Source organism: Sus scrofa, chromosome 13, assembly GCF_054392235.1.
Source record: "Sus scrofa isolate SSC_HxYL_T2T_F1_AM1 chromosome 13, Sscrofa_HxYL_maternal_Yorkshire_Landrace_v2.0, whole genome shotgun sequence".
NCBI classification, from domain to species: Eukaryota; Metazoa; Chordata; class Mammalia; order Artiodactyla; family Suidae; genus Sus; species Sus scrofa.
In genome coordinates this window covers 46,122,440-46,149,442 of record NC_139395.1, presented here as the reverse complement: position 1 = coordinate 46,149,442, position 27,003 = coordinate 46,122,440, and the positions used below count along the sequence as shown (strand labels likewise).

Sequence of the window (27,003 nt, the reverse complement as noted above, 5' to 3'; positions counted from 1 at the left end):
GGGGGAAAAAGGACATTTTGATCTCATCTCACCCCATATGCCAAGTAAATTCCAGAAGATCAATGAGTCACCAAAGATTCTGGCCAAATCATAGCAATGACTATTTCTTGCACTTGATCTTTTAGTAACATTTCCTTTTTAACCAACCTCTTGAAACATGTCCTTCCCTGGGTGTCTACTGCATCACACTTCCTGGTTGTCTCACTGTCTGTCCTTCCTTTCTCACCCCAGGGTAGCAGTGGGGGTGGGGAAGAGGGGTATAGGTAACTGAATTTAGAAATTATTAGATTTGCTAAAAGATTGGGTGTGGATTTTGAAGGGGTGGGTGTCAAGGATGACTCCTAGGGGTTTTTTTTTTGTCTTTTTGCCTTTTTCTGGGGCTGCTCCCGCAGCATATGTAAGTCCCCAGGCTAGGGCTCGAATCGGAGCTGCAGTTCCCATCCTATGCCACAGCCCATAGCCACAGCCACACCAGATCCTTAACCCACTCAGTGAGGCCAGGGATCGGCCCGTATCCTCAGAGCCACAGCAACGTGGGATCTGAGCCGAATCTGCAACCTACACCACAGCTCATGGCAATGCCGGATCCTTAACCCACTGAGCAAGGCCAGGGATCTAACCCGCAACCTCATGGTTCCTAGTCTGATTCGTTAACCACTAAGCCACCACGTGAACTCCTTGACTCTTAGATTTTTTTTTTTTTTTTTTTTTTTTTTGTCTTTTTGCTATTTCTTGGGCCGCTCTCGCGGCATATGGAGGTTCCCAGGCTAGGGGTCCAATCGGAGCTGTAGCCACCGGCCTACACCAGAGCCACAGCAACGCGGGATCCGAGCCGCGTCTGCGACCTACACCACAGCTCACGGCAACGCCGGATCGTCAACCCACTGAGCAAGGGCAGGGACCGAACCCACAACCTCATGGTTCCTAGTCGGATTCGTTAACCACTGCGCCATGACGGGAACTCCAACTCCTAGATTTTTGATTCGATCTAAATGGAGGTGTCATTTATGGAGATGAAGACAATTATGGGAGGAACCGTTTTGGGAGCAAAAGCAAAGAGCTCAGCTTTAGCATTGTTAAATTTGACATGCCTTTTGCCTCTCCAGGGGAGATGGTGGGTAAATAATAGGAGCCAGTGTATCTATAAACAGCTCTGAAGCCTAGAGATGGAATGAGATGACCAGAGAGCAAGTTTTGATCAAGAAGTGAAGAGATGGAGTTCCCGCTGTGACAGTGCAGGTCAATGTTCTGACGTCTCTGTGGTGTTGCTAGTTTCCCAGCCTGGTACAGTGGGTTACGGATCTGGTGTTGCCACTACTGTGGTGTAGGTCGCAGCTGTGGCTTGGATTCGATCCTTGGTCCAGGAACTTCCATATGCCACAGGCGTGGCTGAAAAAGAAAAAAAAAAAAGGACATTAGGTGAAAACTAAAACCAAGAGAATCTGAATAAACTATGAACTTTAGTTAACAATAATGTGTTGATATTGGTTCATTATTTGTAACAAATGTATCATAATAATGTAAGATAATAATAGGAGAAACTGCATGCTTGGATGTACATATGGGAAATTCTGTACCATCTACTCAATTTTTCCATAAATGTAAAACTGATCTAAAAACTAGTTTTAAATAACCTCTTCTAGAGATTCTATTTCACTTTATTTTTCATATCTAGATCATAACATAATTTTAGCTGGGAGTTCCCCTTGTGGCTCAGCAGGTTACAAATCTAACTAGCATGCATGAGGATGCAGGTTCGATCCCTGGCCTTGCTCAGTGGGTTAAAGATCCACTGCAGCCTGTGAGCTGTTGTGCAGGCCTGCAGCTGCAGCTCCGATTGCTAGCCTGAGAACCTTTAGCAACATGCAAAAGTTGCCAGCCAAGGATGGAAACCTGCTCCCCTCCCCCCCTTTCCCCTCCCAGCTCCCTCCAGCAAGAACTGGAACCACATCAGTGACAATGCCAGATGGTCAACTGCTAGGCCACCAGGGAACTCCAACATATATTTAAGCATCTTTTGTCTGATTTTTATAATAGAAAATTTGACTTTGATATTTTGAAAGGTCACAAAAAATCATGTATACCTGTAAAAGGAGTTTGGAGGTATGCTATTATTTCTTTTTCTTTTTTTTTTTTTTTTCCTTTTTTGGCCACCTGGTGGCCGTTATATGGGGTTCCCTGCCAGGGATCAGATCTGAGTGCTGCACAACCTGTGCCACAGACCAGGCCAGGCCAGGCAAGGTGGGAATTTAACCTGCACCCCCAGCACTCCCAAGAGGCTGCCCATCCCCTCGTGCCACAGCCGGAACTCCTTCGAGGTATGCATTTATTTCAAAAGCGACAAACATCTTTTCGTAAAAATTTTAAATTATGTATTCAAATAAATACAGAAATATAAAAATGGTAGCCTCTTTTCCCTTCCTGAGTTCATTTTCTGGAAGTCACCAGGCTGAAAGTTTAGAATGAGTTCCTCCAGATTTTTTTCTACGTATCCTGTTAGAGAAAGCACGTCATTTGTCATTTGTTTTGTGTGTTTTGCTTTCCAAACAAGGACTCCTTTTTACAAATTAGTCTCTCAAACTGCTCCTTCTTTCTTAGCAAAATATTGTTAAATTATTTTAATGTCAGCCATCTGAATTTATTTCATGCCTTTATTAATTTTTATTTTACACTGGCGTATAGTTGATTTTACTTCATACCTTTAAAAAAGAAAACCATGACTGTCCGTAGCAGCCTGATAGTCCCAGGTTCTGTGCCAGTGCTTTAGCCGTGAGGTTGCGATTCGCCAACATGCAGCGGATGCGCCCCCTACCCCCCACCGTTCCCAACATTCAATGGAGCCGGGGCGCCCACGGTCTGTGAGAACATCCAGCGCTCTGCTCCCAACGGGTGAAGGGGGAAGATGGACTATCTTGAGAACAGACCTGAGCCGAACGGTGGAAAGCCAAGCGGTTTGACGGTCACAGGTACCCGTGGACAGCAAGCCGCGAGTGAAGCGCCCCTGTCTCCGTCGCCAGGGGGCGACCGAGCGCCAAGTCTGCGGTACTGCGCCTGCGCTCCGCGCGCCGCCTTGTTCACTTTACGCATGCGTGGCGTGGTCTAGTGGCTACTGGAGCTAGAAGATGGCGGCTTCCGCGGTCTGCCGGGTGGCCGGCACCGGCAGTCGAGTGCTGCTGCGCACCTGCCGCTCGGTGAGATAACAATGAGAGCGCAGAGCAATGGGGTCGCGGGCCTTCGGAACGCAGACGTGGAGCGGGTTGTTGGCGGCGGCGGGTCGCAGAAGAGGAGGTCGCGGGGTCAGGGCCGTGGGAAGGTCACAGCGAGGGCGGGGATGTGAGCCCCACGGCTGATCCTCGGGGCCGGGGCGGGGATCCCACTGAGGCCTTGGGAGCTGAAAAGCGTTCCCCCAGCACAGTTCTTGTTAGTCCCACTCTCCCCTTTCCAGCAGCCGGCCTTGCTGAGGTCTCCTGCGTTGCGGGGCACCGCCACCTATGCCCAAGCTCTCCAGAGCGTGCCAGAGACGCAGGTCAGCCAGCTGGACAACGGGCTGAGAGTGGCCTCGGAGCAGTCCTCCCAGCCTACCTGCACGGTGAGTGGAGTCGGCTCTCGGGAAGGTGTCTCCATGTTGGGCCTGGCCTCTTTTCCCAGGTCGAGGTGTGACCTTGGGCTCAAATGCCCTGTGGTTTGGGTCAGACTCCTCACAGTCATCGCTGCATTGACCTCCTATCCCAATCTCTATCCTAGCCACGCCTTGGTTTCTGGGAGGCAATCCTCACTATAACCTACACTCATTTAGCATAGGATGCCTGCCAATCAGAAGGCCAAGTTCTTTTTTAGTTTTTTCTTAAGCAGCCCATATGAGAGGAATGATTCTTCAATGAGGAAGATGGAGTTCAGAGACATTACATTCGCCAGCCTCATGGCCCCAAATCATAATCTCTTGGCTAGACCAGAACTGTATTGCAGGGAGTTGTGGCTCAGTGGTTATGAAGCCAACTACTATCCACCAGGACGAGGTTCCATCCCTGGCCTGGCTTAGTAGGTTAAGGATCCTGTGTTGTGGTGAGCTGCAGTGTAGGTCACAGATGGGGGCTCATTGTCATTGCTGTGCCTGTGGCATAGGCTGGCAGCTGCAGCTCCACTTCAGCCCCTAGCCTGGGAACTTATATGCTGTGGGTGCAGCCCTAAAAAAAAAAAAAGAATTGTATTGCAGAAGATTCCAGTTAAATAGATAGGTTTTCTGAAAACAGAAAACCTCAAAATCAACTCAAAATTGAAATCTTGGCTAGATACACAGGAGAGAAGATTCTCGGGAAGCCATCCTTCTCTTCATCCCAGGCTCCACATGGTTTTACTGGTAAATTTTTGCTGTTTTCCAGGAACAAATGCTGTCCTGTGATGTAAGTTGTTGCTAAACACAACAGAAGGTGATGGGCAACTTCCTCATCACATGGCACCTGTATAAGCCGCCCCACAGCCTGTTAAGAAAACTTGGCAGAGGGAGTTCCCTGGTGGCCTAACAGTTAAGGATTTGGTGTTGTCATTGCTGCAGCTTATGTTTGATCCCTGGCCTGAGAATTTCTGCATGCTACAGGCTCAGCAAAAAAGAAAAAAGAGTTACCATTGTGGCTCAGTGGATTAAGAAGAACCTGCCTAATATTCATGAGGATGTGGGTTTGATTCCTGGCCTCGCTCAGTGGGTTAAGGAGCTAGCATTGTTGCAAGCTGTAGTGTAGCGCACAGATGCGACTGGTGGCCTGGTCACAGGATCTGGTGTTGCATGGCTGTGGCGTAGGCCAGCAGCTGCAGCACTGATTTGACCCCTAGCCTGGGAACTTCTGTATGACACAGATACAGCCCTAAAAAAAAAAGAACTTGGTAGAGAATGCTGTGTTTCATAGACATTAAGGTGCTCTAGATTGTAAGGAGTACCACTGTGCTCTAATGCCAGAGAAAAAAAGTACTAAATTATAGTCAGAGGATACTGTGGATTATAATAATGCATCTTGATTTAAAAGATGTTAGATGTGGGTATTCTCTTGTGGTGAAGCAGGTTAAGAATCAGGCATTATTGCTGCAGTGGCTCTGGTCACTGCTGTGGTATGAGTTCAGTCCCTGGCCCAGGAACTTCTGCATGCTATGGGTACAACCAAAAAAGAAAGAAAATTATAAGATTCTCTTATTGGGTGCCAAAGAGAGACTTGGTAATGTTAGGTGTCTGGGTCTGAGCAAAAGCTTTTTTTTTTTTTTTTTTTTTTTGTCTTTTTGCCATTTCTTGGGCCCCTTTTTTTTTTTGTATTTTCAGGGCCACACCCACAGCATATGGAGGTTCCCAGGCTAGGGGTCCAGTCAGAGCTGTAGCCACTGGCCTATGCCAGAGCCACAGCGACGTGGGATCTGAGCCACGTCTGCAACCTACACCACAGCTCACGGCAACGCTGGATCCTTAGCCCACTGAGCGAGGCCAGGGATCGAACCTGCAACCTCATGGTTCCTAGTCGGATTCATTAACCACTGAGGCATGACGGGAACTCCCAAAAGCTTTTTTTTTTTTTTTTTTTTTTTTAGGGTGAATGAAAACTCTTTCCTTACCATGATAAATGTTTAGCATTTGGCATTCCCACTGTGGCACAGTGGGATTGGTCACATTTTGGGAGCACTGGATTGCAGGTTTGATCTCTGGCCTGGCATAGTGGTTTAAGGATCCAGCGTTGCCACAGCTGCAGCTTAGGTCATGACTGTGGCTCGGAGTGAGCTCCATATGCCACAGGGTAGCCAAAAATGATTTAAAAAAAAAAAAGGTTCAGCATCTAAGCCAGTAGTCTCCTTTAATGGCAAAAAGTCAAAATTGCCAGGAGTCTCTACAGTGCGAGGACACAAGTTCAATCCTCCCTAGCCCAGCACAGTGGATTAAAGGATCTCATCCCTGGCCTGGGAGCTCTGCAGGGCTTCCAAAAAAAAAAAAAAAAAAAAGGACATAATCACCAGAACAAAGGCAAGGTATAATTTTTGGAAGGAGAAAAGTGTTTATAAATGACTAGTTGCTTGCCTAGAGGAAACAAAGAATCAAGTGAAAAAGTGCAGTTGAATTTAAGAATTTCCTATGGTGATGACACTGTTAGAAGCTTCCCCAGGAGTCTTTTTTTTTTTTTTTTTCTTTTCCTCTGTGGCCACAGCTATGACAACACCAGATCCTTTAACCCACTGAGAGGGTCCAGGGATAGAACCCATGCTTCCACAGAGACCTAAGACACTGCAGTCGGATTCTTAACCCAACACACCACAGCGGGAACTCCATCTCTGGGAGTCTTGATAACCAGTCAGGAAATAGAGCAGGAAGGAGAAGTGGTCCAGTATGACTCGTCCTTCAGCTGGACCCTCTTCCTCTGGACACAGGGGATCCTGATCAGAAGCTCTTACCTAGCCTGGGACTGTGAGCCCCCTACTGGGGCTTGTGCTGGGTCACACTCACACAGGGTGGGATATAAGTGAGGGCTGAGGTGGTCTGTTTGTTGCCTTTATCTGTGGTTTCTTGTCCAGGTGGGTGTGTGGATTGACGCGGGCAGCCGTTACGAGAATGAGAAGAATAATGGGGCAGGCTACTTTGTGGAGCATCTGGCTTTCAAGGTGAGGCTCCCAAAGTCCTCCATCTCCCCTGGGCCTGGGGCTTCCTGCTGTCCCTCCTGAAAATGCAGGTCTGAAAAGTCAGTCTCTCCTCGGTCATGGGCAAAAATCTGGCTGGCTTTTTTGGAAGGAGCCACATAGGCTTGGTCTTTCCAGAGGGAGCATCTGTCTGGTGAGCCCCTGCACAAGACCAGCAGAGCCAAAACCTAGGGAGCCTCTACACTTCCCCAGAGGGCAGGCCTATGTTGTGTGTATGCATGGATGTAAGTTATCGATATACATATGCATTGTAACAAATCCACAGACTTAGTTATTTTGAAATGCTCTGCGTCTCTTGTTTTTGGAGGTGAGTACTGAGCTTTCTTGAGGACAGGAATAGCCCCTAAGCCAGCTCATGTTGGCGTGGAGTAGAAACTGAGTTCTTAAGTGAATGAAAAAATGGAGAAGAAGATACAGGATGGCTGGGTATGGAGAGGGAATGGGCAGCTAGAGCCATCTCCAGCATCACAGATGTGTGTGTCCATTTCAGCAGATACGTGTGTGTCATTCAGAGCACTATTGCCACATATGCACACACACATGGGACTAGGCTTGAGTCCCACAGGCCACTAGCACACACAAGTTGTATGAATGGTGTGAGGGAGAGTGGGAGGCATCACTTGAGCCCAGGTGTGAACTTACCTGACCAAGACTGTCAGTAAGAGGAGAGGGAGTACTGGGAAGGTCAGGCCATTATGGGAGTGCTGGATTTCAGATACACTTGCTTTGGCCATGCCCTTCTTTCCCTGCCCCTGGATGTGTCTCCATTCTGTTGGCCTGTGATGCTGTGGTCTCCATCAGCTCAAGCCCTGCTTAGCACCTGGTGAGCATGGACTCTGGGCCCTTTGGACCAGTGGTCTTGCTAGGACTGTAGTCTGTGAGGATGTGGGGGGCCTGGCTCCACGTGGCTCCTTTTTTTTTTTTTTTCTTTTTTCTTTTTGCCATTTCTTTTCTTGGGCCACTCTCCACATGGCTCCTTATTGGTCCTGTTGGCGTCTGGTTCTAGGGAACAAAGAATCGGCCTGGCAGTGCCTTGGAGAAGGAGGTGGAGAGCATGGGGGCCCATCTTAATGCCTACAGCACCCGGGAGCACACGGCTTACTACATCAAAGCGCTATCCAAGGACCTGCCAAAAGGTATGCTTGGAGGATGGGGCAGGGATAGGGGTAGGACTTCAAATGGGGAGGGGGCAGAGGGCAGGCACTCAGGGGCCCCTGGCCTGGCTAAAGAATGGGGTTACCCGTAGAGAATGGCCATGCACAGAGCAACCAGCGGTTTTAGGCCTGGGGGATTTGTGCTGTTATCGGTCTCTAGTGGCCCAAACCTGTTCTACTTGCCTCCAGCTGTGGAACTCCTGGCCGACATTGTGCAGAACTGCAGCCTAGAAGACTCCCAGATTGAGAAGGAGCGTGATGTGATCCTACAGGAGCTGCAGGAGAATGACTCGTCTATGCGGGACGTGGTCTTTGACTACCTGCATGCCACGGCATTTCAGGGCACGCCTTTAGCTCAGTCCGTGGAGGGGCCCAGTGAGAATGTCAGGTGAGAGTTGGCTAGGCCTGGGGTAGAATTCGTCCCCTCATTCTGGCCTGGCCAGGCCACATCTACACAAGTGTGTTTATAGTTGGCTGACAGCCTGTGCTCTCTGTTTTCCTAATTCACACAACTGGAGACATTTTCTATGTTGCCATGTGGTCTCTGTGAGTTTTTTCTTAATGCCTGTGTAGCCTTCACTTGAATTTCAGACTTGGATTTAGGGTATGTCTCCATACATGTCCTACCAGCCCAATGGGGAGGGTGCGAGCAGGGTGTCTCTCCATGTGGCTTCTTGTCCTCTGGTGGGATGAGCCTAGCTGCTGCCCCTCAAGAGCTACCACTGTGTCAGCTCACACCCTCCTCGGAGGGGACTATGAACCTGTCCTGGGGTCAGATGTGAAGGGGGCCCAATGTGGGCTGCCCTCTGGGCCCCAGAGCCACAGGTGTATGAGCCATATCACTCTGATTTGGGGTTGGTGTTGACCCATAGACTCTCTGTCTTGCAGGAAGCTGTCTCGGGCAGACTTGACAGAGTATGTCAGCCAGCATTACAAGGCCCCTCGAATGGTGCTTGCAGCAGCTGGAGGTGAGCAAAGGGCTCTTTGAAGCCCTGTGGTGATGAGTGGATGGGCTGCAGCCTTGGGTACCAGGGCCAGGTCTCCTGGTTCTGACTGTAGCAGATCTTCCACTCTAGGGGTCCTGTTCCCACTCTGGCCTTGAGGGACTGACCTCTTTTCCATGTTCTCTGAGGTGGGGTAGGTTTCTCTTCTGCTGCCACCACTAGGACTGGCCACACAGGGCTGCAGTTCCCCTCCTTAGTACGGGCTTCAGTTGAACTGCTGGCTCTTCCAGGCTTCAGGCCTTTTTCAGCTCTACCTGGCCCTTGGAGATGGTTTGTAGGCTGGTGGTAGAGTCAAGCCCCCAGGCATGTTCCTTTTGGCCTTGCCAGAGGGCACACCAGACAGACATCAGATGACAGTGGGAAGTGCCTTGTAAGGAAGGCACAGAGTGGTAGGGGGATTTTAATGGAGACTCTGAGTTGGAGGTTAGGGCGATGCATTTGAACAGAGGCCTAAAAAATGATGGGATTTAATTAGGTGGGGAGTAAGGGGCCTACTGAGAGGGGAAGCTCAGTGTCATGGCCTGATGTGTGTTGTGAGGCTTGCACTGCTGCCGTGTGGGGGTCGGAGCAGAAGCAGACAGACCTGGGTAGGGGTTGTAGCAGGCACCCGGTGGGAGATGGCAGGAGCAAGGGAGGGAAGTGGATGAGCTCAAGATGGTTTTGTAGATGGAAACTTGATAGAGGTCTGGACACAGCTGGGGCGGGGGGGTGGGGAGCACAGTCAAGGGTGCTTCCCCACCTGGCTGGTCAAGAAAGATTGGCAGGAAGAGCATGATTGATGGCTTTGGGGCCAGTGAACCTGGGGCCCAAGAGCAATTTGAGCTACTGACACATCACACTGTTGAGTCCACTCGGATCTGAGCTCAGGGAAGGAAAGAATGAAAGGCAGAGGCACCGGAGGGCTGTACCCAGGAAAGGCTGCTTATTACCACAGTGCCCACCGATAAGGGTGCTGGAGCAGTAGAGGCCTCTCCTTGCAGAGGAGAGGACCAGCAGGGGTCCTGAGGCATGAGTTTGTAATGATACTGTTAAGTGTCCCCAGCTCTTTGAGCCCTCTCACCGGCCAACCCCTACAGGGCAGTAGCCAGGATCTGCTTGAGGAAGAGCTAGAGGGCCAAGGCAGAGCAGGTGGCCTTATGCCCAGCAAGCACCAGGCTTGTCCTTGAAGCTGGTGAGAGTGTGTCACAAAGGAACCTGTTGTTTTTTTTGTTTGTTTTTGTTTTTTTGTCTTTTTGCCTTTTCTTGGGCTGCTCCCGCAGCATGTGGAGGTTCCCAGGCTAGGGGTCGAACCAGAGCTGTAGCCACTGGCCTACGCCACAGCACAGCAACGTGGGATCGGAGCCATGTCCGCGACCTACACCACAGCTCACGGCAACACCGGATCCTTAACCCACTGAGCAAAGCCAGGGATTGAACCTGCAACCTCATGGTCCTTAGTCAGATTCGTTAGCCACCGTGCCATGATGGGAACTCCAGGAACCTGTTTTCAGGTTCAGTATGCTGCTGCTTCCTTGTGGCTGAGGTGATGGGAGCTGTTCCACCCTAGGGTGCCTGCCCCACCCAAGGGACAGTGTGTCTGTGTCTGTGGAGGGTCTTCTTCCCTCACTTTGTCCTGATATCACGTCTCTCTTTTTTGTGTCTCCCACTGAAACAGGACACAGGGCTCTCCACTTGTGTGCAATTTCCCCTACCCTGTGCCTTGGAGCCTGGCCGGCCAGTAATTGCTATCTGTCTCCGCAGGGGTGGAGCACCGGCAGCTGCTGGACCTCGCCCAGAAGCACTTCAGCAGCCTCTCTGGGACATACGTTGAGGACGCTGTGCCTGCTTTTACTCCGTGCCGCTTCACCGGCAGTGAGGTGGGCTGCTTGGTGACCAGGGGGTAGTGCTCAGCTGGGGGCCCCTTGTATGCATGGCTATCTTCATGAGTGTGGAGATGCCTTGGGAGTTGGGAAGGGGTCCAGCAGCTGCTGCCTCACAGGCACACGTGTTCACACTTGCATGCACTCTCCACCCACACTTGGCACCTTTGCTGGTCGCTCAGGCTGTCGGGCTGGCCCTTAGCCTCGCCATGTATTATTTCAGATCCGCCACCGTGACGATGCCCTCCCTTTGGCCCATGTGGCCATTGCAGTGGAGGGGCCCGGCTGGGCCAACCCGGACAATGTGCCCCTCCAGGTGGCCAATGCCATCATCGGCCACTATGACTCCACTTACGGTGGTGGCACAGTGAGTGCTGGGGTGGGCATGGGGTCGGATCTTGTCTTCAGGGAAGAGAGGGAGCTGGGCTGTGGGTGCTTATGCTGTGGGGTTTGGGCATGGGCCATAGACAGGAGGGTGGGTGCTGATCACCCTCACCCCTGGCAGCACATGTCGAGCACACTGGCCTCAGTTGCTGCTACCAGAAAGCTGTGCCAGAGTTTCCAGACTTTCAACATCTGCTACGCAGAGACTGGTTTGCTTGGCGCTCACTTTGTCTGTGACAACATGAGCATTGATGACATGATGTTCTTCCTGCAGGGCCAGTGGTGAGTGGCAGCGTGGTCCTGTGATGGGGGCAGGGGGAAAGTGGGGGGAGGGAGGCCTTTGAGCAAGACTAGAGACTGGAGACTCAGAGATGCACTGTCCCTCAGAATGAATCCCACCCTGCCCCTGCTTTAGGATGCGCCTGTGCACCAGTGCCACAGAGAGTGAGGTGGTCCGGGGCAAAAACATCCTCAGAAATGCCCTGGTGTCTCATCTGGATGGTGAGTCCTGTAGCCCTGTGGCAAGGGATGAAGGTGTACTGGCAGTGACTGTCCCAGTGTGGCCACCGTTGCCAACCAAGATTGGAAAGGGAAGCATTCAGGAGTTCCCGTCGTGGCGCAGTGGTTAACGAATCCGACTAGGAACCATAAGGTTGCGGGTTCGGTCCCTGCCCTTGCTCAGTGGGTTGACGATCCGGCGTTGCCGTGAGCTGTGGTGTAGGTTGCAGACGCGGCTCGGATCCCGAGTTGCTGTGGCTCTGGCGTAGGCCGGTGGCTACAGCTCCGATTCATCCCCTAGCCTGGGAACCTCCATATGCCGCGGGAGCGGCCCAAGAAATAGCAACAACAACAACAACAACAAAAAGACAAAAGACAAAAAAAAAAGGAAAGGGAAGCATTCAAGGTCATACCATACATCGCCACCGTTCCTCCCACAGGGGCTTGGGTCTTCAAGTACAGGTGCGGGTGGGCCAGATCAACCCATCAATACAGTGAACGCTTATTTAACAAGAGTTTTGATCTAGGGCCAGACCAGGGTCCAAGTCAGCCCAAAGCTGGAGGTTCTGGGTGTCCTTGTGGTCCAGGATTGGACTGTGTGGACCTGTGAGCTTTCTCCACCCTCACAGGCACCACTCCTGTGTGTGAGGACATTGGACGCAGTCTCCTGACCTATGGGCGCCGCATCCCCCTAGCTGAGTGGGAAAGCCGGATTGCGGTAACGAGGGCCCCTGGGAGAGGTTCTGGCATTTTGACCTGATGGGACTCCCAGAGGGTGGGGAGTTGAGGCCGTGCAGACTGTTCTGATAGGTGCCCCTGGTGTCCCAGGCAGTGTCGCCTGCCAGTGTGGTGCAATTGGAGGGCAGGGCAGAGGCACTGGTACTGTGGGGGTCGGTGGGGCCTGTGGAAGTCTACAGTCGGGAGAGCTCTGCTGCCTTTCCCCTTTGGGGTGAGGGGGCAGCTCCATGGTACATGTGGAAGATCTTGGGTGCCTGGGTAATGCTGACTGGCTGAGTTGGTCCCCAGGTGCCTGTCACTCAGTGTGCCCTCTGCTTTGTCCTGCAGGAGGTGGATGCCAGTGTGGTGCGTGAGGTCTGCTCCAAGTACTTCTATGACCAGTGTCCAGCAGTGGCTGGACTGGGTGAGTAGCCTAGAAGGTCTGCTCTTTGTCCTCAGGCCATCGTCTTGGCTTCCCCTCTGCTTCTGCTTCCCCCTCCCCCAGCTTTCACTGGGCACAGCAAGTTGAGGCCCCCAAAGGCTCTGCCCAGTAACCTGGCTGCCAGGGAGTTCTTGCTCAGAAAACCTGTTCTAGCAGCTCCCTGATTCTCTGCCAAGGTGCCTCCATCAATACCCCACACCCACCAGGTAACGGACACCTCTGTGTTTGGGGTGGGGCTCCAAGGGCCAGAGCATGAAGGGACAGGCTCAGTACCCCCTGGAGGAATGTTCTCTTCCCTCTTTCCACTCAAAGCCTGTCTTGTGCTGCTCTGGGCAACTCTGAATGGGGTGCGGCGCAGGGCCAGGTGTCCCTGTACAGGCCAGGTACCCCACCCTGACGCCCCACCCTATCCCCACAGGCCCCATTGAGCAGCTTCCAGATTATAACCGGATCCGCAGCGGCATGTTCTGGCTGCGCTTCTAGCCAAGAAGCCTGTGCAGACAAGAGGGTGGGGCCGGGGTTCGTGGTCCCCCCACCACAAACGTACCACCTCAGCTCTTCAAACCTGTGCTACACGTTACCACCAATAAAGTCTTGTTTGGAGAACTGTGTTGTCCCTCACTTGGCATTGGCGTGGAGTTCAGTGGGCACTGGATGGAGGAACAGGGACCTCTCCCCCCTGTCCTGCATCTCCTGGATCCTTCCGCCTTCCTACAGGCTGATGTGGCCTCAGCCAGGGGCAAGTGTGAGGGCTGCAGCACGGAGGCCGGAAGTCTTTGATGCCTGAAGGGAGCTGGGGCCAGCTGTTTCCACTTAACTACGTGGGGGATGCTCCTGGCTAGTCTGTCCCAAGAGTCGGGTGTGGGAGCCCATGGGAACTGTAGACCCAGCCTTTTGCTCCCAGCCTGGGAACTCAGGGGGCTTGAGGGGGAAGTCCCTTGCTGTGGGTCCTGTGCAGTTGCCCTTTGGCAGTTCCTGGTTCCCCAGATGGATGGGGAGAGATCAAGGACTGTCCCTGAGGAAGCCTTCATATGTTTACTCTGGATTCTGAGGAGGAAGGTAGCCTGGGGCATAGTGTTCCCATTTGGTTTCTTACTGCTGCCTAGACAGGCAAGGCAAGAATCCTTTGCCTCGATCTGCAGCTGACTCAGGCTCCAAGAATATTCCTGAGCTCAGTTGGGCCTGAGCCCCCTCCCTTGACTCGGTCTGTCCCAGGCAAGTCCTAAACTGCTGGCCCAGCAATCTCCTCTCTATCTCCCTAAGGATGTGGTGAAGCTCTCTGTCTAGTCCCCCTGCTGCCTTTGGGCCCTGGTCCCCAGGGCGGGTGGGGCCTGGTTTGCCTATGAGGAAGGTGCTGGCAATTGCCAACAGGGTTCTGGGACAAGGTTTGTTGAGAAGATGGCTCTTCAGAAGGCCCGCAGCATCCTAGCCTTGCAGTAGCCAAAACAACCCTTGGTTCCCTCACACTTCACCCCAGTACTTTTCCCTCACCCATGTTTGTTGCCACAAATTGTCAATTAGGAAATAACTAGAACCCAGGGCTGAGGTACTCAGGCCAACCTGCTTCGTGAGTGGCTGACTGGAGAAAAGCTGTTGGACAGTGCAGAACCTTGACAGGCCCACCTTGGGTAACTTAGACACAGCACACTCAGGCTGGGGGAGCAAATGCCAAGCCTGTTACCCCAAGTTTGAGCTCCTGGAGGATGAGACTCGATTTCTATGCTGAGTCCAGGCCTGACCCTCAAAGGCTTTCAGGTGTGCTGGACATGAGGTGCTTGAGCTCCTGGGGCAGACCTGGTCCTAGTAGACCTCGCATCCCTAGTCAAGGAATTTGATCTTAACTCTGGGGCATGCTGGGGGTGGGGGTGCGTGGGGAGTTACTGGGAAGAGAAGTGACTTGGTCAGCTGAGATTGAGTCTGGGGTCAGCTGAGATTGAGTCTGACCTCTAGGTGAGCTGTTCTGTGGCAGAGCAGATGTCAGCTCTAGGAAGAGCTGGTATGGGCTTCGGGGGACACGAGCATGACAGCATAACCAGGAGGGCTGGGGTGACACAGGAGAGTAGTATATTGGAGGAGGATGACCTGCCTGGCTTTGATCATAGTTCTGAGAGATTTGGAGGTGTCCATGACAGTGGGGTGTAGGGCTGGTCCCTCAAAGTGGCCCCAGTTGGAGACATGGTACCGCTTAAAGCCAGAGAAGGACATGTCCAGGGGAATGTGGGAGGGACAGAGACAGGACTCCAGGGTAGTGGGACCCCATACGAAGGAGCTGGTTTCTGGGGATGGGCCTTAGGCTGTGTCCCTGTGAGGAAGCTGGAACCAGGGCCTCAGGGGTCAGATCCCTGCTCCTGAGCCTGCTGGGAGCTCCAGACATGCACTCATCCTCAACCTTGCTTCTACCTCCAGCAGCCTCTCCCAGCACTCTAGGTGAGCCCCTCACAGCAGGCAGCCCTTCCTTTCTTTGGGGGCGGCCTCATGGTTCTGACAAAGTTTGCCTGAACACCCTCCCAGCTGGGCCTCCAACCTCATGGACCCCCACATGGATGTGTGCTCATGCTGTAGGGCCCACTCTGCCCTGCTCTCACCTACCCTTGCTGTAAAGTGGAGGTGAAGGCCTTGGGGGGCAGAAGCTGCCTTTATAACAAGAGCATGTCTGGTTCTCTGCAGCCCTCACCTGTAGGACAGAGTCAAGAGGTGGGGGTGGGGGTAGGATGTTCCTGGGACATGGCTGAGGAGACCCTGACCTTGGGAAAAAGCCCGTGGATCACAATGATAATTTGGGGCTGTTCCTGTAGCTCTGGCTTTCTGAACCTAGGGAAACAGGCAGCATGGATGGTCCTCACTGTCCCCAATTCTGGCCATACCAGAGACTTCAGGCCCTGGAGGAATCCGAGGGAGACAAATTTAACAGAAGTGCCTTCTCCATCTCTCCCCAATTAGCCTGTGGAGCCCCAGGGGAGGCTGTGAGGCCAGGTGTGTTGGAATGGGCCCAGGGGCAGTGGGGAGTATAGATGTGTGTACTCTCCAGGCTTTCCAGATTCATCTAGGAGGAGCAGAAAAAAAGCAGGGGGTCTGTTCTTGGGTGTGGCTCTCTGTCTTGGTATCACCCCCTATAAAGAATATATATACATATACAAAGACAAGCGCCTCAGGATTGTATTCCTGGCCTGAATGTGTGTTGAGGGGACGGTCCATGATTATAGAAGCCAGCTGAGGGAGATGGGTGGGAAGTCAGCCTGGTTAAGGGGAGAGGAGTGGGGTAAGGGTAGTTACGAAGGTGAATGCTACAGGCGGAGCTTGAGGACAGTGAGGAAGGAGGGGAGGGCCCATGGAGACCTCTGGGCCTGGTGGACATGATGGGTTGAAAGGTGTCTTCAAGAAGAGTGGGTTGAAGCAGGGAACTCTAAGGGGCTGGAATGAGGATGTGTAGGTTGAGGGGCCTGGCTGGAGCAAGAGAGGCCCACCAGTGGTGGGTGTAGGCAGGAGGGGCTGGATTCCTGAGAGATGAGCTGTCACTGTGGGTGGTCCACCCTCCACATGTGAATAACCCCTCCCTGCAGGCACAGCTGGATGGCATCTGCCTGGGGCTGGTTCAGGGCATAGTAGGGGTTGCGGGACACTGGGATGGACACGTACACATAAGCATGACCCAGATTCTCTCCTGGCTTCCCCTTCCAAAGTGGGAGTGGGCATTACTGGGATGCAGCCCAGAGATGCCTTGCTCTCCCTGGGATAAGCCCAGAGCCCCTCATTTACTAGGGGCTGCTCTGCTCCTTGAGGGGATTGGGGTGACCCACCCGACAGACAGACAGAGGGATGGCTGAATCACAGGAGAGGCCGGCGGGACTAGTGGCCTGAGGGCTTGTCTGGGCACCCCAGTGGAGGGGGGGGTTGTGAGTCATCTCCAGCTGCAGTTTACCCCCACCGACATCCTGCTGTGTCTCTGGTCCCCAGGAACCTATCGGAAGTCCAGTGTCCAGGAGTCACTTCCAGTCTGTGTTTGACTTAAAGCAGCTAAGGTCTCTGACCCTAGATGGGGTCGGAGAGGGCTCCTTCAACCTCTATTTGCAGAGACCCTTCTGGAGAATCCTAGAGGCTATAGGAGGTGAGGGGCTTAAGTGGAGTCTGACCATCCGTCCCAGGGAGGGGTGGTAGGGGCGGCGACCTCTGGGACGGGCTGGGTGGGGGCGGGGTGCCTGGGTCCCCGCCTGCTGCTCCGCCCCCTGGGATCAGGGACTTTTCTCTGCTGTGGCGGCGGGTCTGCGGCGGGTGGCTGGCGGCGGGAGCCAGCGGACCGGCAGGCAAGACCGGGACTGGGGGTGGGAGAGCGCTGGGCTCGAACCCGCTAAAGCTGAGAGACAGAGGCGGGGGTCCTGGCTGACCTTTTTCCTCCCCCAGGATGAGGCTGCGGCTCCTGGTGGCCGTTCTCTGCGCCGGGATCCTGGCAGGGGCTCCCCGAGTGCGGGCCCAGCACAGGGAGAGAGGTGGGCACGGCAGGGAAGGACCCCATCCAGGGCACTGCACCTTGTCACCCGCGCTCCACTCAGCTTTCACCCTGGATCCCGCCCCTCTACCCTCCGCGCCGGGCGCGCGCGCTTGCATTTCTGCTAACCTCACATTTCTCCTAACTTCCCCAGACTCCCCAAACCCTCGGAGACACACGCCACATCTCCCAAACTGCATCCAGTTGTGCGGGGGGAGGGGGTGGGGGGTCCCCTACCTTATGTTACTCGGCGCTGGTCCCCTGAGGCCAACCTCAGCCCCAGAGCCACACCCGCGCTGGCTACTCTCCCTCCCCACCAGTCCTCCGCGGGAGTCAGCTCTGGGCTCCACCTCGGCTCTCTCCAGGCCCAAGCCAGCCTGGGCCGGTTTGCATAGCGGATGAGGCCTACTCCCCCCTCCCCAGCCCCGGGGGACCATAGTGAGGGGAACAGGCGGGTGGGCCCCAGGAGGAAATGGTGAGCCCTCTTCCCTGCCTCAGTGACCTGCACACGCCTTTACTCTGCTGACATCGTGTTCCTACTCGATGGCTCCTCGTCCATTGGCCGCAGCAACTTCCGAGAAGTTCGAGGTTTCCTTGAGGGGCTGGTGCTGCCCTTCTCCCGGGCAGCCAGTGCACAGGGTGTGCGCTTTGCTGCCGTGCAGTACAGCGACGACCCACGGTAAGTGGATCCCCACACCTGGGAATCCAGGGATCCCACCAGGACTCCTTCCCTAGACAGAAGCAGAGAACCCCCTAAACCCTAGGCCAGGCCTTGGGGGGAACCCCAGAGGATCCCCTCCCCCAAGCCAGGACATCCTTCTCTTAAGAACGAACCAGGGATGTTCTAGGTAAACCCTCATACCTGGGACTTCTCCCAACTAGCGTCCTGCCAAAGACAGGGCCTGTGTTTTCTGATCTGGAGACGGAGAGCATAGGAGGAGGTCCAGGGAGGAGCTTGAGATGCCCGGTGCCTGCTGGCCTCTCCATGTTCTAGCCTCCTGATGCCTTCCGCCTCTTACTCAGCAGAGGGCCTCCCTGTCTGACCGGGGTCTACCTCCCTACAACTCGGTCTTTCCTCCTACCATTATTTAACTAAATCCTGGCCCCTGAGCCTGAGGGCCCCAAGGGCTTCAGGCCTGCCCAGGCCCAGCCACAGGCAGGACCCAGAGGGGCACCTAAGGAATTGGGGGCTTCGGAGGTGGAAATTGGGAATCACACAACCAAGAGGACCTCAGGGGGCCTGATACTTCTCTCACCCTGGAGGCCAGGGCCGGAAAAGGTCCTTGTCCCTAGCCTGTGCCACCCACCCTCCCTACAGGACAGAGTTCAGCCTGGACACACTTGGCTCAGGGGGTGATGTGATCCGTGCCATCCGTGAGCTCAGCTACAAGGGGGGCAACACGCGCACAGGGGCTGCGATTCTCCATGTGGCTGACCAAGTTTTCCTGCCACAGCTGGCCCGACCTGGTGTCCCCAAGGTGATCTCTCACCCCACTATGCCTCCCAAGGTGACCCCAAGTTAAGTGTCTGAGGCAGTTGTGACTTGACCCTGCACCTGCCCCAGGTCTGCATCCTCATCACGGATGGGAAGTCCCAGGACCTGGTGGACGCAGCTGCCCAGAGGCTGAAGGAGCAGGGAGTCAAGCTGTTTGCTGTGGGTGAGTACCAGATGGGGTGACAGGTCAGTTGGGGCAGGGACCAGTCAGAGGGCATGTGGGCAGCTAGATCCTGATTGAGCATCCCCTCAGGGATCAAGAACGCCGACCCCGAGGAGCTGAAGCGAATCGCCTCACAGCCGACCAGCGATTTCTTCTTCTTTGTCAATGACTTCAGCATCTTGAGGACACTCCTGCCTCTCGTTTCCCGGAGGGTGTGCACAACTGCGGGTGGTGTGCCTGTGACCCTGCCCCGTGAGTTCCTGCCTGCCCTGTGTGCCCTGCCCTGGCCTTGACCCGAACCCCAGCCTGGGAGTGCTGACAACATTCCATGTGCTCCTGACCCTTGACCCCAGTGCTGCACCCTAAATGCTGACCCCTGATCCTCTTGCCTGGTTGCCTGACTGCCCCCTTTCCCAGCCGATGACTCGACCTCTGGTCCACGAGACCTGGTGCTGTCTGAGCCAGGCAGTCAATCCTTGAGAGTACAGTGGACAGCGGCCAGTGGCCCTGTGACCGGCTACAAGGTCCAGTACACACCTCTGACGGGGCTGGGACAGCCACTGTCAAGCGAGCGGCGGGAGGTAAGGATGTCAGGAGTGGTAGGTGGAGGGCTGGGGACTCACTGGGCAAGAGGAGGTGGAAGGCTGGGGACTCACTACCTCTGATCCTGGGCAGGTAAGCGTCCCAGCTGGAGAGACCAGCGTGCGGCTGCAGGGTCTCCGGCCACTGACTGAGTACCAAGTGACAGTGGTTGCCCTCTATGCCAACAGCATCGGGGAGGCCGTGAGCGGGACGGCTCGAACCAGTGAGCTAACCTCTGACCCCACTCACCCAACTCCCATTCCAGTAACCCTTCCCCACTCTAGACTCACTAATCTCTGGTGGGACCTTCCCCTAGCTGCCCTGGAGGGGCCGGAGCTGACCATCCAGAACAGCACAGCCCACAGCTTCCTGGTAGCCTGGCAGAGTGTGCCAGGTGCCACTGGCTACCGTGTGACATGGCGGGTCCTCAGTGGTGAGTGAGAGGTGTGGGCCAAAGGGAGTCCCTGCCCTTCAGACAGGATGGTAGGATTCTGAGTCTGCCATACCCATTGACCCATCTTTGCCCCCCATTCAGGGGGAGCCATGCAGCAGCAGGAGCTGGGCCCTGGGCAGGGGTCAGTGTTGCTGCATGACCTGGAGCCTGGTACAGACTATGAGGTGACCGTGAGTGCCCTATTTGGCCGGAATTTGGGGCCTGCCACCTCCCTGACTGCTCGTACTGGTGAGAGGTCTGGGTGCTTTCTTCAGGCTGGGTGGGCAGGTGGGTAAGGCATAGAGCCCACTGACGTCCCATGTGCCCTGGGCAGACATTTCTGTGGAGCAGACCCTGCGACCTCTCATCCTGGGCCCCACATCCATCCTCCTTTCCTGGAACTTGGTGCCTGAGGCTCGCGGCTACCGGCTGGAGTGGCGGCGTGAGAGTGGTCTGTGCATGAGGGAGGGGTGGGCAGGCTGGGTCTGGCCTTTCTTCAGCTGGACTGACCCTGTCATCTTTGCAGGCTTGGAGGTACCACAGAAGGTGGTGCTGCCTTCTGATGTGACCCACTACCAGTTGGATGGGCTGCAGCCAGGCACAGAGTATCGCCTCACACTCTACACGCTGCTGGAGGGCCGCGAGGTGGCCACGCCTGCAACCGTGGTCCCTACTGGTGAGGGCTCTGTGGGGCTGGGCAAATGAGAGGGGAAGGGACAGGGGCCCCAGGCTGCCTCACTCAGGCCGTGCTTTCCACCAGGGCCAGAGCTGCCTGTGGGCCCTGTGATGGACCTACAGGCGACTGAGCTGCCCGGGCAGCGGGTGCGAGTGTCTTGGAGCCCAGTACCCAGTGCCACCGAGTACCGTATCACCATGCGGAGCACCCAGGGTGAGGCGGACACAGCCAGACTCAGTCTTCGGTGTCGGACTGCACCCTTACCCTGTCTCTTTCCACGTCTGGGTCTCTACAGCTTCCTCCTTTCTCCTTGTCCATCCACCTCCCAAGATGGCACTGAGCCCAGGCCTGACACAGAGTCTGTCTGCCCCCGCTCTGCACCTGCCTGTCCCTTCACCTGGATCTGTCTCCACTCCCTTTCTCACATCCCTGACCATGGCTCTCACCCTTCTCCACAAGCACAAGCTCTACCCCTGCCCTTCTATAAGCTTAGCTGTGACCATTGTCCACGCCGATCTCTCATCCTATGGCCCCTTCCAATATCGACCCCACATCCCTGTCTATCCATGATCTGTTAACTCGTATCACTGTCCACTGACTTCTGACATCATACACATTGTGTCCCTGTCCACTGACCCCTATCATTATGTATCCCCATTCATCACTGGCACCTGTTATCCCATGTCACTATCCGTCACTGACTCCTTTTATCCCCCATCCTCATCTCTCACCCCTGGCGTCCTGTGTCCCATCCCTCACTGGCCCTTTGCATCTTGTATCTCTGTCCATCACTCACCCCCTTCATCCCACATCCCTACTTCTCACTGACCCCTGCCTTCTCCCGTAGGGGTGGAGCGGACCCTGGTGCTTCCCGGGAGTCAGACAGCCTTTGACTTGGATGACGTCCGGGCTGGGCTGAGCTACACAGTTCGGGTGTCAGCTCGAGTGGGTGCCCGAGAGGGTAGTGCCAGTGTCCTCACTGTCCGCCGGGGTGAGCACTGAAGAAGGGCTGTGGAGGAAGCTGCCTGACTCATTCTGGTCTTAGTCTTGGTTCCTGACCTCTATCTTTAACTCGCAGAGCCAGAAGCCCCACTTGCCGTCCCGGGGCTGCGGGTAGTGGCATCAGACACAACGCGAGTGCGGGTGGCCTGGGGTCCTGTTCCTGGAGCCAGTGGATTTCGGATTAGCTGGAGGACAGACAATGGTCAGTGTGGGTGTGTGGGAGGGTTGCCAAGGGGAACCATCAGGGTATGGGGGACCGAGGGGCAGGCAGGCATGAGCCATGCCAACATTTCTCTCTGACTCTAGGTCTGGAGTCCGTTCAGACGTTGCCCCCAGAAGCTACTGCCACAGACATCACGGGGCTGAGGCCTGGGACCTCCTACCAGGTGGCAGTGTCTGCGTTGCGAGGGAGAGAGGAGGGCCTCCCTGCGGTCATCGTGGCTCGAACTGGTCAGGGCCTGACCACATGCCCCTTGGCTCCCCACCTCCAGGGCCCCTTCAGACCCTCATGCCTTCCCTCTCATTGCTTCTCTGCAGAACTTCTCTTTCCCTTCAGATCCGCACTGCCACCTCCCTTGGAGGCCCTGCTTCCTCCTTCAGTCTCCCTTGCCTCCTCTTAAGCCTTCACCTCCTTCGAATCCTTCTCCCTTTCTCTCCTTACCCTCCTATCTCCACCACCTCATCTCTCAGATCCCACTGCCTTTTCTGCTGGGCCTGAACCCTCCTTCTAAACCTATACTCTCTCCTTTGTCTGACTCCCTCACTGCTTGCTTTCTTTCTCTCTCTCTCTTTTTTTTTTTTTTTGGTTTTAAGAGTCACATCCATGGCATATGGATGTTCCCAGGCTAGGGTTCTAATCAGAGTTGTAGCTGCTAGCCTACACCACAGCTCATGGCAATGCCAGATCCTTAACCCACTGAGCAAGGCCAGGGATCAAACCCACAACCTCATGCTTCCTAGTCAGTTTCGTTTCCGCTGCGCCACAACAGGAAGTCCTCCCTCACTGCTTTCTAATACCTCCATTGAAACCCTGTTACCATCTCTGTCAGGCCTTCTGGTCTCCCAGGTTCCTATCACCTGGCACCTCAGATTTCCACTATTCCCTCTCGCAGAACCCCGACTCCGTCCCCATCTGACCCAATCATTACCTCCCCTATCAAATCTCTGCCTCCTGTTAGACTCTCATTGCCTTCCCCTACTAGAGGGCCCCCCAAGACTGAACCCATCAGAGCCTCCACTGTCTCCTCCATCAGACCCCCCATTCTCTCCCCTTCAGACCCAGTGGACCCAGTGAGGACAGTCCGTGTGACTCAAGCCACCAGCTCATCTGTCACCATCACCTGGAACAGGGTTCCTGGTGCCACAGGATACAGGGTCTCCTGGCATTCAGGCCATGGTGGGGACCAGGAGTTTGAGAAGGGACCAAAGGTTTTGGAGGGTTGTGGGGGGCAGGTCTGAGTGGAATGGGAGCAGGGGTTTCTTAGGGGTCTAGTGGGGGCATTGGAGGGCAAAGTCTGGCTAGTCCTAGAGTTGCCTCCATCCTCACTCCCAGGCCCAGAGAAATCCCAGCTGGTTTCTGGGGAGACCACAGTGGCTGAGCTGGATGGTCTGGAGCCAGATACTGAGTACACAGTGCGTGTGTGGGCCCACGTGGCTGGCGCAGATGGGCCCCCTGCCTCTGTGGTTGTGAGGACTGGTAAGTGGACCCTGGCCAGCTGCCAACCACATCTCATTGGCTGCCCTGCCCTGCTGTGTATTCCTGACTTTCTCCAGCTGCTCACTCCATTGCAGCTGTTCTCATGTTTTCCCACATGGACCTACCCCACATCGACAAGGTGGCCATCCGCAGTGACCTCCTGGATGCTCCCACACTGCCCGCTCCAAGACACTGAACTTCTCCCTCTCAGGAGTTGCCTGTGCTGACCTGTCCACACTAACCTCACACTGACCCTCAGATAGACTTCCCTACATTGACCATGCCTGCTCTGCTACTCTCTTCTCTGCCAGCCAGCCAGTGGCCCCTGATCCCTTTCTCTGCCTCTGCCCCTAGACCCTCAGCCTGTGGGCAGTGTGTCCAAGCTGCAGATCCTCAATGCTTCCAGTGATGTTCTACGAGTCACCTGGGTGGGGGTCACTGGAGCCACAGCCTACAGACTGGCCTGGGGCCGGAGTGAGGGTATGGTTCCCTGTCCCTGCCCTTCCTGTCTGGGATTGCTCCCTCTGGTCGGCTACCCTTACCCCTGACCGTTGCCCTTTGTTCGTCTGCCAGGTGGCCCCACAAGACAGCAGATGCTCCCAGGAAACACGGACTCAGCAGAAATACGGGGCCTTGAAGGCGGAGTCAGCTACTCAGTGCGAGTGACTGCACTCGTGGGAGATCGTGAGGGCGCACCTGTCTCCATTGTCGTCACCACCCGTAGGCAGAGCTGGGGCTGGGGAGGGCCTTGGGCTGGTGGCCTGGAGAGTTTGGGGGCGGGGCTTGCGCTCTGGAATGGAAAAGGGACCAGCGATTGGTAATGAGCCTTGGGGTGGGATCTGCGGGGTGGGGTTCGGGGGTTGGGGGTGGAGGGGGAAGAGGCATGCAGCCTGGGATAGGCAGTGGCGCTGGTTGGGGGCGGTGCCTATTCCAGAGTTGGTCTGGGATGGGCATAGAGATCTGTAGGGGCGGAGGCTCCCTGATTCCCACGCTTTCTCTCAAGCGCCTGAGGCTCCGCCAGCCCTAGAGACACTTCGTGTAGTACAGCGAGGGGAGCACTCTCTGAGGCTGCGCTGGCAGCCTGTGCCTGGGGTACGCGGCTTCCGTCTGCGCTGGCGACCTGAGGGTGAGAGGTGCCCTCCTGTAGGGGGTTAGGGACCAGTGGGGGTGGGGCTGGGACAGGGTCAGTGGGCAAAGTGGGTGAGGTGGGCGAGGTCAGTGAAAGTGGGCAGGGTCTGTCTGGGGGGGTCTCCGGGATCAATGAAGGTCCCTGGGATGAGTCACCTATATGGGTGGGAGCAATGAGGATGGGGAAGATCAGTCAGGAGTATGGACCCCACCAGCAGGGTCAGTCAGGGAGGCTGGTGGGGTGATCATGAGTAAGGTGGGTGAGGGAGTCAGTAAGGTGGGCGTGTCCATCAACTCCAGTCCGCAGCACATCCTCCCACGTGCCTCCAGCCCCGACCCTCACTCCTGCCCTAGGTGGCCAGGAACAGTCCCGGGTCCTGGGCCCAGAGCTCAGCAGCTACGAACTGGACGGGCTGGAGCCAGCGACCCAATACCGCATATGGCTGAGCGTCCTGGGGCCAGCTGGAGAAGGGCCCCCCTCGGAAGTGACTGCGTACACTGGTGTGCTCTTCCCCCTCCTGATGACCCCCCCAGATTTCCTGCCACCCATGACCCTAAGTGATTCTTCCCATAGCACCCCTCACCATGCCTGACCTGGGGTGATCTGAGCATGACCTCCAGTAACACTTCCTTCACCAAGATGAATCTACCCCAGGATCTCCTTAGATCTCTCTCCCCTTGGGTTTCTCGGCACACAGACTCTGATCCCTGGTCTTTGATTCCTCCTTCAGAGTCATCTCGTTTCCCAAGCACTGAACTGCGTGTAGTAGATACCTCACTTGACTCTGTGACTCTGGCCTGGACCCCAGTGTCTGGTGTATCCAGCTACATCCTATCCTGGAGGCCACTCAGAGGCCCTGGCCAAGGTGAAGAGGAGCCCAGGGTTGGGGTGGGCTGGCAGTGGGGGCTCCATGGAAGGCCTCCTATCTTTTGTTTTTTTGCTTTTTTTTTTTGGTCTTTTGTTCTTTTAGGGCTGCACCCATGGCATATGGAAGTCCCCAGGCTAGGGGTCTAATCAGACCTGCAGCTTCCAGCCATAGCCACAGCAATGCTAGATCCTTCCTACACTGCAGCTCATGGCAACACCGGATCCTTAACCCACTGAGTGAGGCCAGGGTTCGAACCTGCAACCTCATGGTTCCTAGTTGGATTGGTTTCTACTGCGCCACGGTGGGAACTCCAAGAAGGCCTCCTGTTCAACTGAGTTCTTTCTGCTGCAGAATTGCCTGGGGCCTCACAGACACTTTCAGGGACCTCAAACTCCCAGCGGGTAACAGCGCTAGAGCCTGGCGTCTCCTACATCTTCTCCCTGACACCTGTTCGGGAGGGTGTACAGGGTCCTGTGGCCTCAGTCACACAGAACCCAGGTATGGTGGGCACAGTGGGAAGGACCTAGGAGGGGAGCTAGATGGTCCAACTGCTTCAACTACTCAGCCCCCTCCCTGCAGTGTGTCCCCGTGGCTTGATGGACGTGGTGTTCCTGCTGCATACCACTCGAGACAATGCTCATCGTTCAGAGGCTGTGAAACGAGCCCTGGAGCGCCTGGTGTCTTCAGTTGGGCCTCTTGGGCCACAAGGAGTCCAGGTTTGGCCCCAGAGGCAGCCAGACCCCTACCTGTCCCAGCCCTCCCCCGGCCCCACACCAGCTACCATTTTCCTGCTCCATCACTGGTCCTGGCTTTCTCCCAGCCCTTCTCCAGGCCCCAGATCTCCTCACTTGCTCGTTAGCTCCCTGTCCCACCATCACTGCTGACCCCCTAACAGTTCAGGTTTAGTTACACACCTTGGGCCCTGTGTCTCCCCCCAGGCCCTGTGTCTCCCATCCCTGCTCTGTCATTCTCCCCAGGCCCTGTGTTCTCCCTGCCCCAGGTTGGCCTCCTGTCCTACAGTCACCGGCCCTCCCCACTGTTGTCGCTGAACAGCTCCTATGATCCTGGCATCATCCTGCAGAATATCCGCAACATCCCCTACATGGACCCGAGTGGGAACAACCTGGGTAAAGGCCACAGTGGACATGGACTCTTGGGGTTTCCCCCTGGATTTTGGTGCCCCTGGGGTTCTGACATACCCTTTCTCCCAGGTGTAGCAGTGGTTACAGCTCACAGATACCTCTTGGCACTGGATGCTCCTGGACGCCGCCGGCAGGTGCCGGGGGTGATGGTTCTGCTTGTGGATGAGCCCTTGAGAGGTGACTTCTTCAGCCCTATCCGTGAGGCCCAGGCAGCTGGTAAGGAGCAGGGCTGGTGGGCCTGGGGCCTGGGAATAAGGTTGGCCCCAGCAGGGTTGTCATGCAGGCTGCTGAACCTCTCCTTAGGGCTCAAAGTGATGATACTGGGCCTGGCGGGAGCTGACCCAGAGCAGCTGCGTCGCTTGGTGCCAGGCATGGACCCTGTCCAGAACTTCTTTGCTATAGATGATGGTCCCAGCTTGGACCGGGCAGTCAGTGGCCTGGCAACAGCCCTGTGTCAGACAGCTTTGACCAGCCAGGTTTGGAAGGGGCCTCTGGGGGATGAGGTGGTGGAAAAGAGGGTGCCTGGGGGCTCTTGATAGAACTGCCTGATCTCAAGGAGACCCTGTGTCCACAGCCACAGCCAGAGCCGTGCCTGGTGCACTGTCCAAAGGTC

The 27,003-nt window shown here is 55.4% G+C and overlaps 2 protein-coding genes across 5 annotated transcripts in view; both read left to right on the top strand.

Moving 5' to 3' along the window:
- Positions 1-3,104: 3,104 nt before the first annotated feature.
- Positions 3,105-13,327, top strand: UQCRC1 (ubiquinol-cytochrome c reductase core protein 1). 4 transcript variants are annotated; one of them, XM_001926629.7, is made up of 13 exons: positions 3,105-3,191; positions 3,449-3,589; positions 6,541-6,627; positions 7,670-7,799; positions 8,007-8,205; positions 8,706-8,785; positions 10,562-10,677; positions 10,904-11,047; positions 11,186-11,346; positions 11,480-11,565; positions 12,192-12,280; positions 12,628-12,703; positions 13,140-13,327. In XM_001926629.7, the coding sequence occupies exons 1-13, from the start codon at positions 3,123-3,125 to the stop codon at positions 13,202-13,204; spliced, it is 1,443 nt and encodes a 480-aa protein (XP_001926664.3). In that variant the 5' UTR covers positions 3,105-3,122; the 3' UTR covers positions 13,205-13,327. The 4 variants fall into 4 exon arrangements, with proteins under 4 accessions (XP_001926664.3, XP_084844458.1, XP_005669579.1 ...); XM_084988332.1 differs by having other exon boundaries at positions 3,449-3,614; positions 6,308-6,627; XM_005669522.4 differs by having other exon boundaries at positions 3,446-3,589.
- A 3,661-nt stretch (positions 13,328-16,988) lies between these two features.
- COL7A1 (collagen type VII alpha 1 chain) overlaps positions 16,989-27,003 on the top strand; it is a 32,206-nt gene continuing 22,191 nt past the window's right edge. Inside the window, exons 1-29 of the mRNA XM_013981657.3 lie at positions 16,989-17,022; positions 17,120-17,205; positions 17,703-17,883; positions 18,523-18,682; positions 18,769-18,862; positions 18,953-19,114; positions 19,280-19,443; positions 19,538-19,667; positions 19,761-19,877; positions 19,980-20,126; positions 20,212-20,328; positions 20,404-20,553; positions 20,638-20,766; positions 21,401-21,544; positions 21,632-21,757; positions 21,862-22,005; positions 22,832-22,951; positions 23,108-23,251; positions 23,606-23,731; positions 23,825-23,971; positions 24,255-24,377; positions 24,734-24,880; positions 25,111-25,245; positions 25,600-25,746; positions 25,828-25,964; positions 26,249-26,375; positions 26,460-26,606; positions 26,694-26,866; positions 26,965-27,000. Coding sequence (XP_013837111.1) covers positions 17,121-17,205; positions 17,703-17,883; positions 18,523-18,682; positions 18,769-18,862; positions 18,953-19,114; positions 19,280-19,443; positions 19,538-19,667; positions 19,761-19,877; positions 19,980-20,126; positions 20,212-20,328; positions 20,404-20,553; positions 20,638-20,766; positions 21,401-21,544; positions 21,632-21,757; positions 21,862-22,005; positions 22,832-22,951; positions 23,108-23,251; positions 23,606-23,731; positions 23,825-23,971; positions 24,255-24,377; positions 24,734-24,880; positions 25,111-25,245; positions 25,600-25,746; positions 25,828-25,964; positions 26,249-26,375; positions 26,460-26,606; positions 26,694-26,866; positions 26,965-27,000 — 3,759 coding nt within the window. The 5' untranslated portion in view covers positions 16,989-17,022; position 17,120. The remainder of the gene's footprint in view (positions 17,023-17,119; positions 17,206-17,702; positions 17,884-18,522; positions 18,683-18,768; positions 18,863-18,952; positions 19,115-19,279; positions 19,444-19,537; positions 19,668-19,760; positions 19,878-19,979; positions 20,127-20,211; positions 20,329-20,403; positions 20,554-20,637; positions 20,767-21,400; positions 21,545-21,631; positions 21,758-21,861; positions 22,006-22,831; positions 22,952-23,107; positions 23,252-23,605; positions 23,732-23,824; positions 23,972-24,254; positions 24,378-24,733; positions 24,881-25,110; positions 25,246-25,599; positions 25,747-25,827; positions 25,965-26,248; positions 26,376-26,459; positions 26,607-26,693; positions 26,867-26,964; positions 27,001-27,003) is intronic.

Excerpts from the sequence above, each read along its gene's own strand:
- UQCRC1 (XM_005669522.4), top strand. The coding sequence starts at position 3,123 with ATGGCGGCTTCCGCGGTCTGCCGGGTGGCCGGCACCGGCAGTCGAGTG. Across the intron at positions 6,628-7,669 it reads TGGAGCATCTGGCTTTCAAG|GGAACAAAGAATCGGCCTGG; the intron begins GTGAGGCTCCCA and ends GTCTGGTTCTAG. Across the intron at positions 8,786-10,561 it reads GGTGCTTGCAGCAGCTGGAG|GGGTGGAGCACCGGCAGCTG; the intron begins GTGAGCAAAGGG and ends CTGTCTCCGCAG.